The sequence below is a fragment of the Lucilia cuprina genome, chromosome 3, assembly GCF_022045245.1.
Source record: "Lucilia cuprina isolate Lc7/37 chromosome 3, ASM2204524v1, whole genome shotgun sequence".
Taxonomy (NCBI): Eukaryota; Metazoa; Arthropoda; class Insecta; order Diptera; family Calliphoridae; genus Lucilia; species Lucilia cuprina.
Window position 1 is genome coordinate 62,052,099 of NC_060951.1, and position 15,559 is coordinate 62,067,657.

At 29.9% G+C, this 15,559-nt stretch overlaps 1 protein-coding gene across 2 annotated transcripts; it reads right to left on the reverse strand.

Moving 5' to 3' along the window:
* Positions 1-6,225: 6,225 nt before the first annotated feature.
* Positions 6,226-14,805, reverse strand: LOC111675335. 2 transcript variants are annotated; one of them, XM_046946932.1, is made up of 7 exons: positions 14,721-14,805; positions 9,789-10,017; positions 8,179-9,416; positions 7,974-8,118; positions 7,748-7,871; positions 7,446-7,678; positions 6,226-7,326 (listed from the first exon to the last, which is right to left on the reverse strand). In XM_046946932.1, the coding sequence occupies exons 2-7, from the start codon at positions 9,963-9,965 to the stop codon at positions 6,943-6,945; spliced, it is 2,301 nt and encodes a 766-aa protein (XP_046802888.1). In that variant the 5' UTR covers positions 9,966-10,017; positions 14,721-14,805; the 3' UTR covers positions 6,226-6,942. The 2 variants fall into 2 exon arrangements, with proteins under 2 accessions (XP_046802888.1, XP_046802887.1); XM_046946931.1 differs by lacking the exon at positions 14,721-14,805 and adding an exon at positions 11,027-11,367.
* Between the last annotated feature and the right edge of the window lie 754 nt (positions 14,806-15,559).

Consider the following 15,559-nt stretch of genomic DNA (forward strand, 5'->3'; position numbering starts at 1 on the left):
GAATTAACAATATAATTTTTGTATTTTAAAGTTTAATTTTTTTCTTGTATAATTAAATAATTAATGTTTTATGTAAATGTTTATTTTGTAGATTGACAAACAAAATGTTTAATATAATGTTTTTTTCCATATATTTTCTTATTTTAAATATTTTTTTATAATTATTTGGTTGATTTGAGAAAAAAAATTATATTTTTAGCACAATAGACAGAATATTTGAAAAAAAAAACAGAACAGAACAAGAAAACTACTGATTTATCAGATAAATATTATTCTGAAACTTTTTGCCTTAGGATTTCTAAATTAAATTATTTATTTAATTTCAATAATAAGATTTAAAATCTGATGTTAGTAACAGAGTTGGGAAATACAATGCTATTGTACTTTTTTACATATTAAATGTACTCTTAAGTTACAAACTTTTGCTTTCGTCGATAGATAGATCATAGAAAAATCAACAGACTATAAGGTAAAATATACTATAGACCAGTCGATGTACTCTCTAATAGTTAAACGATGAGTCAGTTAATAGACTTAACAATAGTAGATCTTACAACATTGTCAGTAAAATGTTCAGAAAATATCTAACAATCGTCTGAACTTAAAATTTTTCTTTTGCAACGTTGTCAGAAAAAGCATTACTGCAAGATAAAATTTGTAAGTTGACACTGTCATTAGACATTTTCTACTCATTTTACTGCCAACGTTGTCAGATCTTACAACCGTGTATACATAGCATAATCCACATACTAGTCCATAAACCCAACCACATACTAGTCAGTAAAGTAGATCATTAAGTAATCTTCATACTATTAAATGGATAATCTTAAAGATAATTCATAACGTTATGACTCAAAATTTACAAAAATTTCAATAGAATTTAAATACAGATTTCAAACCATGAATTCCACGTTCCAAGTTTAAAAAAAAAAAATATTTAAAACATTTTAAAGTTTTTAATTCAAATCCACACTTCCATTGTGCTAAACATATTTTTTTCTCTATCCCTAAATTATTAAGCGATTCCAGTAGTAATAAGTTTCATTAAAGCTAACCCTTTAGTTATTCAAAATTCTTAACATATTGTCAACTTATACAAAGTATACAGATTCATTATAGAATATATTTTAGCTAAATCAAATCCAATATTTATCTAATTATACAAAATTTCGATTCTAAACTTATATCATAAGATCTTTTGAAACATATTAATCGTATCCATTTTATATAAATTTCTTTTTTCATATTTTCTCGGTTTAAAGTCCATAATTTCGGACTCTGATTATCTGTTGGTAAAATTACCTAAATAAAATGTTAGGTCTAACAAAATTTACTAATATGCGAATGTTTTGCTACAAACCAATAGAACCATAGAAAATCTTTATTAAAAATTTGGCCATATGGAAACTAATTTTGAAATGAAATTTCGTTTTCCATCAAATCTTAATGAGGATGTAATTAAAATATAAAAGGCAGTGTCGTTTTCAAAGTAAATAGAACATAACTTCTTAAATTTGATTATTTTCGAATAACTTTTGCTGTAAAATACAAAATGGAGCGTAAATTGTTTCGAATTTAAATGCATTTATTATAAATTTCAAATATGTATTTTGAAATTTTTTATTTAACTTTTTTGTATAAAAATCAGGGGCAGTGTAGTTTTCAATTGTAAATAAATATGGGTTTTTTTGAAATATTAGCAATAAAATGATTTCTTTGAAAACTTTTAGAAAAGCAGATAATGTGAAAAAGTTTTAGCAGGACTATCGATAAACAAAAAATTTGAGAATATTAGATAACATTCGATTTCCTTAAATTAGAAATGTAACCTCTTGTTTCATTATTTATGTACATACATAGACCTGATCCACATTAGGAAACTTTATTTTTCTCTTTTAAAGTTTTGTTTCAGAAACTACGAATAAATTGCATTAAATTTTTTGTTATACGAATGAGAAGAATAACAGAACAAAACAAGTTTGCAAATACGGGAATCTCCGCACCGCGACAGAGATAAATGATATTCTTTCTCTCTCACTCAAAATTAAAAGTTCCCAAGAAAAGTTTCTTAATGTGGATCGGCACTTAATGTCTACACATAGAAACTTTTGTTTCAGAAACTACGTATTTATTGCATTGATTTGTGTCGGTTCACACTAGGAAGCTATTTTGGGAAACTTTTGAATTTGCCTGAGAGAGATACATCTCTCTCGCGGTGCGGAGTTTCTCGTAGTCGGAAATTTTGTTTTGTTATTCTTCATATTCTGTTTCATAGTTTCTGAAACAAAAGTTTCTATGTGTGGACATAAATAAAATTTCAAAAGAGAATTAAGAAAAAGTTTCTCAACAAAAGTTTCCTAGCGTTGACCAGGTCATTCCCTACCGCGAATGAGATGAATGATTTTCCTTCTCTTTCTCTCTCACGCAAAAAAAGTTTCAAAAGTTTCTCAAAAAAGTTTCCTAGTGTGGACCGGTACATATTTATCCAGCTCCATACTGAAAGAAAAACTCTTCGTAATCCCAATGAAACTGTTTTTATGTAAATGCAATGAAAAATATATCATTGATTCTATACATATCATTCCATTTGTAACATCTACAATAATTTTCCGCCTCCATTATTGTTTGTTGAAATCAACTTTCTGAACACCATAGATATCTTCGTGATCCAAATCTTTAATAATTCTATCGCTCCAGAAATAATGAAGATATGAACAAAAGTCCGAGACAAAATTTGAAAAATTCATTAATAACTGACATTTTTGTGCAGGATTTGACAAAAAGAATAAACAACAAGAACCTACAGTTTCATACCTTCCCACGACAATTGGATCTTTTCGGAACGACCCGAGTCATACTCGGCTAAAGATTGTCAACCCAGCCGAAAGTTTTTCCCTAGGAAAGTTTCATATTTAAATGTTATTCTTGTAGGACCTGGTTCACACTAGGAAACATTTTATAGGAAACTTTTGATTTTTGCGTGTGATGGAAAGATATATCAACTATCTCTTTCTCTTACACAGAAAATTAAAATTTTCTCAATAAAAGTTTCCCAGTGTGAACCAGGTCTAATTAGTTTTCATTTTTTAACAAAATAGAGCAAAAACAACACAGTACGTATGAAACTGTTTTATTATTGTCAATATCAGAGATGGAAAAGTGTGTATGGAAAATTAAGCAGAGGTAAGAAAAAATCAAAAAAATTTAAAAATTATTCAAAAACTTGAAAAATTAAATAGGTAAATTGGGTAAATCTGGTACCAAGGACTATTTTTTTGGTACTTTTTTATTCTTTAATTGGCACGTATTGAGTTTTTTTTATAATAACGAACCTAAAACATAAAATTAAGCCAGAACAGCTGGGATTAAATGAGAACATATAAAAGAAACAATTTGGAACTTTTTGGAAAAATAAAACAATCAGTCCTAAGTGTAGGAAATTTTGTAAGAAAGGATTTTTGATAATTTTTCGTTCATCAGATGGTACTCTTTGAATTCTCTGCAATATTGAACTTAGAATCATATAATCAGACATATAGGATCCTGATGAAATAAAAATCTATAGAAGTGATTTTATTTTTTTCAACTGGTACTTTTTAAATAATTTTAAATAAGTTCGAAAATCTGTAATGAAGTTATCTTAACAACTACTAGAATCACTATGCACTGTTTTAACAAATTCCTTATTTTTAAAATTTTTAACAAATTAATTTTTTTTATAAATATTTAGATTGTAATTTAGTTGTTATCCTTAGTATTTTTTTTAATTTTCTTCACAGTTGGTAATTTGTTTTTAGATTATATATAAGTAGTAGATATAGAGATATAATATTTTGTAAGTATGTATGTATGTTTTGTATATCATTGGTTGTTTTGTTTTATAATTTTTAATTATGTTTAAATATCTATAAATATTTATTTATTTCAGTTTTTAATTAGTTATATTTTTCTTTAAATATATCAACATGTATTAAATACTCTCAACAACATTTAGTTAATTTAGTTTAAATTTCTTTATACTTTTAATTGGTATAAAATATTATTTTAGGTATTTTTAGGTTAAACTTTTGTTTTATTATTATTTTTTTTTTTTTTTTTGGTCAAAAATTTTGCTACAAATTGTATATGAAAATTAATTTTTTTAATTACTATTATTTATTTATAAATATAAAAAAACAAACCAACATTTGAGTTTATAGTTTATAACTAAGAGGGACGATTAAGCTAAATACAAAGTTTCGATTTAATTTGTTGATTTTGTTTTCTTTTATTTTTTATTATAATTATATTCTTTTCAATAAAAAGTATAAAATTTGTAAATATTATTGATTTGATTTTTTTTTAAATATGAAGGTGATTTTATATATTAATTAGGTGTATGTACAGGAAATTTGCTTAATAAGTTTTTTTATTATAATAGGTTTAAGGTGAAATCGTTTAAGGATTCAAAAATTGTACTTGGATCATTTTAATTATAATTACTTTCAAATGGGAACTCGTTGTCATTATTTTGCATACTTATCAATGATAATGGTGACAATATTTATGCTAAATATTTATTTAATACTGATTGTTTTATCTACAGTTTTGGTATAATAATTAGCACATCTATTTATATACATATATTTAATATTAATTTATTAATCTGTTTTTCAAATAAGAAACATTGTCGAACAAACGACAAACATACATAGAACTGTTTTAAAGGTCGCTGATAACTCTGAAATGTAATTCCAGACTTTCATTGAAATAAAATTAAGCTATATTAGCAGCAAGTTTTTAATATATATGACATCCCTGCGTAACACTGTTTAGAAAACTTTTAGGAACTTCACATTTAGTAAACCAAATTTTTGAACACACGAGGTTTGAGCAACATTTTTCATCTAAAGGAACGCTCTACAGGCCAGATTGTGGCCAACAAGTATTTCTTCGAATCTGAAAATCTAATTGTAACCTAACTTCATGAGGTCATGCCAAATGTCACTCTTAGTGGGAAATCTAAAATTTTATTATTTTATAGAAACTTTTTCGATCGAAATCAATTACATAACTAAAACAAGTATGAATGTATAGTCGGACGTAGTCAGTATGTATGTTAAAAATTTGGATTATTTAAAAAAAAGCATTTGGTTTGTTTTTTTAACTTTATTTCGGAATATTTTTACTTGTTTTTTGGCAAAAAAAGAGATTTTTTTAAGAGGGCCTAAAGTGGAGTAGGGCAAAATATGGCCCTATCCTTAAAAATGTTGGTAGGGGGAGTTAAGTTAAGTTAATATTTTGTTGTATGGGGGCTAGTCGAAATAATGGACCGATTTTAACCATTTTCAATAGGCTTCGTCCTTGGGCCAAATGAAGCGTGTGTGCCAAATTTCATTCAATTTTCTTAAAAATTGCGGCCTGTACCTTGCGCACAAGGTTTACATGGACAGCCAGCCAGACGGACGGACGGACATAGCTTAATCGACTCAGAAAATTATTCTAAGCCGATTTTTTAGACTTTAAGGTGGGTATAGGACGAATATTTTTGTATGTTACAAACATCAGCACAAACCCAATATACCCTCCCCACTAAAGTGGTGTAGGGTATAAAAACTGATATAATGGACACAGAAACTTGCTGGAACTTCTGCAGGTCAATAAAAATGTTTGAAGAAAAATATGTTCATATATTCCCGTTTCCATTAAAGAACTTTAACGGACTTCAAAGGTCAAAATGTCTAAATTTTTTGAGAAGGGTCACATCTACTTAATGAAACTTATGCTTTCAATGTTTTTTCAGTTTTAAAATTCAAACTTGTATCTTCCAAGGAAAACTTATTTGAACAAAAACAGAAAGCCATAGGAACCTAATAGATTCCTGATTTCAATATCCTAGGTCAAGAGAAATTTAGTAAAAATAAATGGCTGAAAAAGAGACTCGAAAGATTGCACTAAAGCTGACGAAAGAAATTGTGTTCCTTTTTTTGCGGATACAATGGCATTTTTAAGATTTTCAGAGAGATGTTCTGTCCTTCAATAATTCTTTGTGAAGACCTTCTTATGGAAAGTGTTCTTGAAGTTATCTTTGAAGTTGTTTAAATGTAAGCAATTTTAGAGGAGACAATTGTAAATATAATATGAAAATTAATAAAAACTGATGAAGTCCCTATAATTTATACTAATCGATAAATCGATAATTTTAATGTTTATTTTAGTAAAAATTTTATTATTTTTTGTTTGCATCAGCTGTTTGCACTTCAGCATTTCTTGCTCAAGTTTAAACCACCTCTATTGGGCGCTTAAACTAGCAAAGAAAATTAACTAATTGAGTACACAAAAACAACTTTTAAAGGATTAATTTTAAATTAATCCCAAATCCTTTACCTAAAGATTGGGCCTAAGTAATGCAGCCTTTGTTAAAGAATTATTGTGATCATACTCCCGGTATTAGGACCACTATTTCCATTTATAGCCCTAATAAAACCAAAGCTATAAGGTTCCATATATGTATAATAAACTTTCGTCTATACGAGAGGTAATGTTCTTATTCAAATCAATTACAAAATTTATTTCAAAACTTTGAGAAATTTTAGATATTTTACATCTAAACTTGAAATGTTTATGTATTTTTCGTCTTAGGTTGAAAAGTCTTTATAGAAATAAATCAAAAAATCCACAAAAACAAATTACTAAACAAACTGTACTTATACAACAACATCTCAATTCCTTATTATCCCTACCCCTTAAAAAAAATCATACAATAACCACTGATAAGTATACAAAAAATTCAGACTAAATACCGAATTCTTATTTCAAATATTTTACTTAGGATTGTTATGTAGGAATTATGATGTATTACATTCATTTCGAATATATGTGTGTATGTAACCATATCAGCGGATATGAGGATAATGATGATGTTGCTCATGCTATATGGTTGTTTGTTTTTATTTGTCCTTCTTAGAATACACTATTCCGCTTGGCACGTTGAGCTGTAGTTTGCATAGCGGCTACAACTGCATCTGCACCGCCAGTAAATACCGGTTGATTTGTGACACGCCTCAAAACATGCCACATTGCAACCGGTTTGCGTAAAGATGAAAGCATTTGATGCCAATGACGTAAACCCTTGCCGGTAGCACAACTACCTGCTACAACATGACCAAGTGGCGTAACCGTAGTCTCATCAATTACACCAAATACCGTAAGGCGTAATTGTGTCGTTGTTAGACTTTGTGGCGGTAAACTAAATATAACGGATTCATTGAAGACCGGACAACGATCTTTGCGTTTCAATGAAGTACGTTTCTTGAGAACTTTCTTTTCATTATTCATTAAATAGACCTACAATAAGATACAAATGATATGAGAATGAATGAATGGTTGTTTAAGTTATGACAAGTGATAAGATGAATATGACTAATGTGATTAGTTAAGCAGTAGGAGGTGGTAGCGATACTTACCTTAACAAATACATTTTGTATATCCTGTAATTTATTGGGATCTCCCTTGCTTGGCACTTGTAGTTGTATATTACGCGCTTTGACCACAACTATCGTTAGACGTTCGGCCGTCGGCAAATAACTAAGAGAAAACATTAATTCGCCCCATTTGGCATTGCATTTACGCGAATCAGTTAGGGGTATCCATGTGGTAATCGGTTTGGGCATTTCCCCAATTTCCATTTCGGCTTCACCTTAAGATTGTTAAAGGAAATAAGCGTTAAATTTGTTTTTAATTTTTGGGTTTTACATTTTTAGTTTACCGATTAATGTGTGAGCTGATCCATTGTGATACAAATGAAACCATAACGAATGACGTGTTTGTTGTCGTGTCAACCAGAAGTTGAGAGTTTCATTGTAAGTGGGTGTTGGAGAATCTTTAACAATCTTGAAAAAGGAAAAAAATAAGTAATTGGTTATTAGATCGTTCTAATAAAGAATACATTCAAAATCAAGTCCACTTAACAAGATAAACACAAATATACTAACCTTAGTTTGCAAGGCGCCCGCTTGATCTGGTACTAAATAGATGCGAACAAAAGTATCTAGCGAATCAACTTTAAAAGGTAAAACCAAACCTTTAGCTTCCAAAACACTCACTTGTAAATCCATGCCTTCTTCGGTTATGGAATTCCTAAAACAAAATCACCATCAATTTTTATTAACTTTTGCAATAATTTGCACTCAAACTTACTTATCATAATGCAAACCCACACACAAATACCCCGTTATTTGTGTATAAGTAGACTGATCAAAATCACTAGTAAAACCCGTAGTCGATAAATCCGAATCAACTGAATCACAGGATATTGCACGCTCCAAATTAACACCATCCAACGAAGCCATGCTGCCCGAATCCAAAGAAGTTTGTGAACTATTACGACGCCACAGATTAAACGAAGCATCCTCTTGCATTAGAAGACGACCAAAACTCCAAGTATTAGTGCCATTGTTGCCATTAATAACACCATTGGCATTTTGTGCGGAGCCTATTTTGCGAAATAGAAAATCTTCTGAAATGGTTTTCTGCAGCATGTGAGGTCCCTTGATTTTGCGAGCCACATGAGAAAAAGGATTACCCGGATTGGGTGTAGTATTGGGGCTGGTGTGAAAAGCATTTGTGAGATTACGCAAAGAAATTGTAGCCGATTCCTCTTTATCGTCAGCTACAGTTTCGGAAAATGAACGATTTCTAAAAGTTCTAGGCAAACCCAAGCCCTTCTCCGAAAAATGATCTTCGATATTCGACGAAGTAACATCGTTTATATTATGGGTTTCCACAAAAGGATTTGCAATGGTTATTGCAGGCTCATTGGTCGTTGTTTGGTTGTTTGATTTTAAGGCAGTGCTGTTAGGTTGTGTTTTAGGTAAATTTTCTAGAAAAGGATTTGTGTTATTTGCACGTTGCAACTGATCTGGGTCACTGTCGCTGGAACCCGACAACAGCTGCTGGGGATTGTCTTCCTTATAAAAGCCATTTTGTTGAGGTGATTTCTTAACCACAGGACGTGGTATTGCGGTGGCCGTTTGTGAGGCCACTATATTATTTGTTAGTTTTGTTTGAGGCGGTGCTTCTAGGACTGGTATATCAACCGGTCGTTTTAAATTTGATTGTAATATTCCAGATCTAAACATATCGCCGTTTTCCCTGCTATTATGTTGACTAACGAAAGGGCTTTCGTTTTCGAGATTCACCGAAAATGTAACAATTTTAGTATGTCCCACACTGCCAGCCGTTTGTGATGAGCAGGGAGCTGGTGCTGGCCTTAAGGGTTGTGGAGGTATTTCACTTTCGTTTTGTGATAAATTCCACAATGGCGTTGTTGCGTGTTTGGGAGAGTTTTGACTATTTTTACAACTTTCTTTATCTACCGTATCGAAACGTTTAAAGCTACCACTGGAACTAAGTAATAGTTCGGAACCAGAATGAATCTGTAAAAAGGTAAAGAATAGATTAATTTTCAAGTATTATTTGGGAATTGAAAGAGTTTACAATTAAAAACTTTACAATTTAGTTTTTAAATGGGACTCGAATAATTTTGAGGTGCATATCTCAAAAATAATACTATTGGCCTGAAGTTCGATCAAAATATTTGTGCATGGACTTCATTCATATAAACCCTACACAACTATCTATTCGCAAAACGTAATTCTCAATAACTTGGCCGCATATTTGGACTGTAACGGCAGATATGTATGCCTTTAGCTTATTGGCCAAGATATGTTAAATCATACGACATGATCAGTTTTAGAATAGTTTCGTTCAAAGTTATGAACTTAATGTTATAGTATTGAAATACTCACCATATAACCATTAGGCTTGAAAAGTTTATGAGCAGATAGTCCGATTTTTTCCTCTTTATAAGAACGTGACCAAAATGTTTCTCGATTTCCAAAATAACGATACAATATCATGCCAAGTATTATAAGAAAAACTGCTATCAATATAATGCTGGTCAGTGTTATGGGTGATTCGTCCATTTTTAATGTACTTCCAGTGTAAGATCATGAAAATCATGTCTATCATGCTTTTCTAAAAAAGTAAAATAAAATTAATTCTACTTTAAATAATTTCAGATAGAAAATCAATTTTTTTTAGGTAGAACTCCCGATGGTAAAAAAATCGGTACTCAACTAGAACTTTTACTGCACTTGCTATTTGCTGTCACACAGTGTAATTAATTTCATTTTGCAATCAATATTTTAATTAATATTACAAAGATTTCAAACGCGTCCCCTTAAACTAAATATGTAAATAACAATGTATTGAAATAATCAGTTGTAAAAGTATTTGACCCATAAAATCCTATAAAAAAAGTTTTTTCTTAATTATAAATTAAATTATCACACTTTTAGATACAAATGTATCTCTTGGATATTAAAACACACCAACATACATACATTGCATTGTTATTATAGGTAAATTGTATCTATTTGTTCAGATTTTTTTCTCAACCAATGTTGCTTTTATGTTGTATCCAATTTCAAGTGGAAATGAAAATAAATATTAAAAAAATCTTTAGCATTTGGTTGGACATATGGTATAAACAAAATGTTATGTATGTATATATAGTAAGTATGTATATGTAGCTGTTGCTGTATGGATCAGTTTGACAGATTCCAATTGTATCTGAAATGTGATCCCAACCATTTCTATACTTGAAACTTATTTCTTTTTTTTTTTTTTTTTGTTTTTGGTTTTATAGGATTTATGTGCATATTGGAAACAAAATTGTATCTATAAGATTCAATTGCGTGTGTCTGTGAACACACTTTTGTTCTTGAGCACATCATCCATGTGGATGATGTAAATAATATAAATTGTTTGCAAGTATGTATGTATATATAAGTGTGGGCTTTTGAAAATTGTTGATTGGGTCTTCTTTTACAAATAATAAAAAAAATCATGTATTTTTGTTTCCAATTTATTATGTGCACAAACGAAAAAAAAGAAACTTATAATTATTAAGTATAATAAATATAGTTGAAAAAGGGTGGTACTTAATCATTGGCAAACAAAAAATTTAATACTTTGCAATTACCATCTGTTGAGTACAGGTACACGATTTCCAATATATGTCTTTTACGCGATCTTGATCTGGATATCTGTCAGAAATTTTGAAATATTCCAGCTTATAGCAACAATTTTTGTAGTATTCTTAATAATTTTATCCGTATTATTCGAATATATAGAGAATGTCAATCCTTTATCAGAATCTTATGTTTAGGATGACAAAGCAGATCAGAAACCAATAGAAATATCTATAGTTTATATACGATTGCGTTCTCACGGCAATCGGTTCTTCGCCCCGGAACGACTCGGAGTTCAACGAACAACGATCGAGGATTGTCAACCCAACCACACTAACTTTACATGTATAGCTGCTACAGCAACAACATATAGTCAAAACAGAATGTGTGGTTAGGTCTCATTCTGAAATGACAGAATACATGAAGTTATTATCTGAAAATTAATTCATACAGAACAACGAGACCAGTTACCTTACATGCATGTAAATATATTTATATATAACCCAAAGAGAGAGTATTGATCAAGTGAAAACATTATCTGATATTTTTGATGTTGAACATCGTTTTTACGTACGTTACACTAAATATTTTAAAAAAATGCATTTGCCCACACCAACTCCTTTGTAAACACGTCGAAGAACGGGTTTTTTGAGTTAGAAATCAAATGCCAATTAATAATCAGATTAGTTAATCTAAAAATAAATTGATTCTGATATTAAACCCCTTTGATGTTTCTAAGTACAAGATTAAACATCGCAGTGTTGCCATACAAAACAACAGAAAACTTCACTCTTTGTTATCAAAACAATGCCTGTTTTATAAAAAAGAAGACAATTGTAAATATAATATGAAAATTAATGAAACACAGTCGTAATTCAAGTCTGAGTTGGGGAACAACTCTCGCGTCTTCGCGGTTATTTCTTAAACGCGTTCAGGCTTGTGTTTGTTGCCTGACTTTCGACAGTTTTACGTCTCGCTCGCACTGGTGTAGTGTATTACTTCACATAACTGTTCAAAGTTATGTGTTGTCTACATTAGCCTCGTGCTTTCGTTTTACCTCAAGTGAGGTTTTGTTTAATTGGCTTAGACCACAGATTAATAGAATATTTGAAACTTTATATTAAAATTATTGAAATTGTTGATGGCGCTTTATCCTTTTGGGCCAGCCAAGTAAATCTCCCATCCCTTGATTTTTTAAGGGGGCACGGAGTAATCTCAAACTTAACAAAAAAAAATTAATGAAAACTTAAATTTTAAAAAAAATACATATTGTGAAGTCCCTATTAAAATTGTATTAATTTTTTGCATCAGCTGTTTACACTTTAGCATTTCTTGCTCAAGTTTAAACCACCTTTATTAGGCGCTTAAACTAGCAAACAAATTTAACTAATTGTCTACTCATAAACAATTTTAGAGGATTAATTTAAATTCAATCCATGATTCTTTACCTAAAAATTGGCCCTAAAACATTCAAAGACATACAAACAAATAAATAATACTGAGGGCGGGTTTTTTCAGATAAAGATAATCTACATTCTTTGTTTAAACCTAGTTTAATACATGTTTTGTGTTTTTCAGTAAACAGTAACGTTACTTTTTATCTTAGTTTAACTGAATTAAGTTAACTGAACTGAATCCATAACTGAAAACACAATCATCGGTTAAAGTCCACCTAAATTTGTTCCGAGTTTAATCTAACAGCAAGTTAAGCCTAGTTTAACTGAGTAGTAAGAAACCCGCTCTGAAAGAACTTCTTCATAATGTACAAAAACCACAAGTTCGAAAAACTAAACTTTTTTGAAACTTTATGAAAAAAACACACACACAAAAGCATTGACAATAACAAATTTGTAAAGAAGGAAAACTTCACTTTTAACCCTATTTACCAACTAACAAATTAGCCAAATTTATGGTAAACCCCAACTGGGTCATACTAACATGGAGTCAGTCAATTCAATTTATCATTTCTTTTTTTGTATTCAAGGAAACAGTGTACATTATAGTTAATTATGGGGACATGAACATCTCTCGAGTAGTTATGAACAATGTACAATCATATACACTTGTATGTTTGTGGGTATGTACCTACAATAGTGTGTCAGTGTCCTATGGAGTACATGGTATCTAACATTTAAATAAGTGTATGCTTGGTCGGACACTATACACAGACGCTGGTTCTATGTGAATGTGAAAGTTGTATTTTAAATAGTAAAAAATATATATACTTAGAGCATGACCGACATTAGTATATGCTAAAACACAGGTTCCAATAACAATTTTAGGACAATAGTCAAGATTAAAAACCATAGACGGATCTTTAGTCAAGTCTTTAGACTGTTCTATAATGCAAATTATAGACAAGACTATAGATTAGCCTAAAGTCGGACGTATAGATTTTTCTATATATAAAAACGGGTCCAGTTGAAATTTTAGGTCTATATTCAAGGCTATAGACCGTTTTATAGTCAAGACTATTGACTGTTTTTTAGTCACGACGAGTTTTATAATACAAACTATTGGTCTAAAGTCGGACCTTTAGATTTTTTCTATATGTAAAAACAGTGAGTCCAGTTGGAATTCTAAGTCTATAGTCAAGACCATAGACCGTAATATAACTGGTCTATTTAGACTGATATATAGTCAAGACTTAAAACAATTATATAGTCTTTAGACAGATTGGCCTATAGACAAGACTGTAAGCTGGCTTATAATCAAGAATATAGATTGATTTATAGTCCACATTTTAGGCTGGTCGATAGACCATACTCACAGCTATAGACTGGTCTAAAGTCATGACAATAGGCTAATATATAGTGTTGACTATAGTCAAAGCAATAGACTGATCTAAAATCAGAACTATAGATTTGTTTACATTCAGGGCTATATAATGATTTATAAGCAAGACCATCTGCATTCAAGACTATATAATATATAATCTAGACTGTTTACTAGTTAATAATCTAGTGTGTTTTGTGGTTAAAACTTTTGACTAGTCTAATGTGAGGAGAAAAGACTGGGCTACATTTAGGAATATAGACTGTTATGAATCAATATTATTGACTGGCCTATAGTCTAAACTATAGACAGGTCTACTACTGTTGTAGGGTATACAAAAAAAAAAAACGAAAAATATTATTTTAGTTTTGCACACAAACACTAAGTAGAGCATTGACTGTTATTAGAACTTTGACACACTTTGGGGGGTTAAAACTCATACCCATTGCAATTTTGCCATATAGTGCAAACATTTAAAAAAGCCCCCACATTTTTTTATTATTTTTCTCTTGTTAAACTATTGAATATGTAGTTTTTTTAATGCACTGTTTGTAATTCACATCATCATCTCAAAATTTTTATTTTATATTTTTTCTACCACTTGCATTGTCGTATAGGAATATTATACAAGAAATCACTTGGGTTTCTTTTAAACATGACTTTTTTTGATAACTTAATGAAAAAATTCCAATAAAATACAACAGAAACTTTAACCAGGTCACTTAAACAAAAGCTACATTTTCTTAAGTTTAATTAACAAAATACATTTTTAAGTTATAAAGTTGTAACACTTTTCTTTAAATTATATGTTTAAAATTGATTTTCACTTTCTTTTGGATTTTTATAGTCATATCTCAAAAAAAAAAAAAAAAAATCAAATGATTTTGCTACTTTTTAAGGTTTTTCTTTTTGCTCCAAAACATAACCTACTTGGCCACATCCGTTAGCACTTTCTTGCTGTGTGCATTCCGTTGAAAATCCCGTTATATACTGTTTATTAGAATTGTAACCAAAACTAAATTAACGTCTGCAAAAAAAGGAATGTATAAAATCAAATAGCAAAATATAAGGAAGTTGATTATTTTTGCCAAGAGAAAAGAATCGAGTTGTGAAATAGTGGTTGATTGAAAGCAAGCAAGCAAACAAGAAAGTGAGAGTTGGCTAAATGTCACCCAACATTATTATTGTTGTTGTTATTATAATTCTTGTTGCTGCTCTATTACCGTTGTATTATTACTATTTTGTTTTCCTCTAGCTCTTTCTCGCAATTTGTATGTAAACAAAACATAAATAGTGTGGGAGAGAGCACATGCCAAAGGATTTTTTTAATGATGATAACGAGACTTGTTTTCTTATCTCTGTTATGATTTCTGTTTTGTTTTTATTTCTTGCAAAAAAACCTGGCAACACTTTTTATTATTATTATAATTTGAAGGTTTTCTTTTGTTATTACCGTTATGTTTGTGATTAAGTTTCTAAACAAGAGAGACAATAAAATGAAAAAGGATAAAGAGAGTGGAAAAAAACTGAGGGTTAGCTATACCCTTTGGGGTATCTTTGATTGTCTTTGACAATGTATTACGTAACGGAAATATTCATTAAATTTTAAATTTTTTAAACTATATAAAAGCATCATATAGGTTAAATGTTAATGTAAGAATAAAATCTTTTAAAATGCGTATTAAATACAAGGATTAATAAGTCGGTTTTATAATTTTTAAATTATAAAATACCGTAAAGTAAAACAGTTTTTTTAAGAATACAATCTA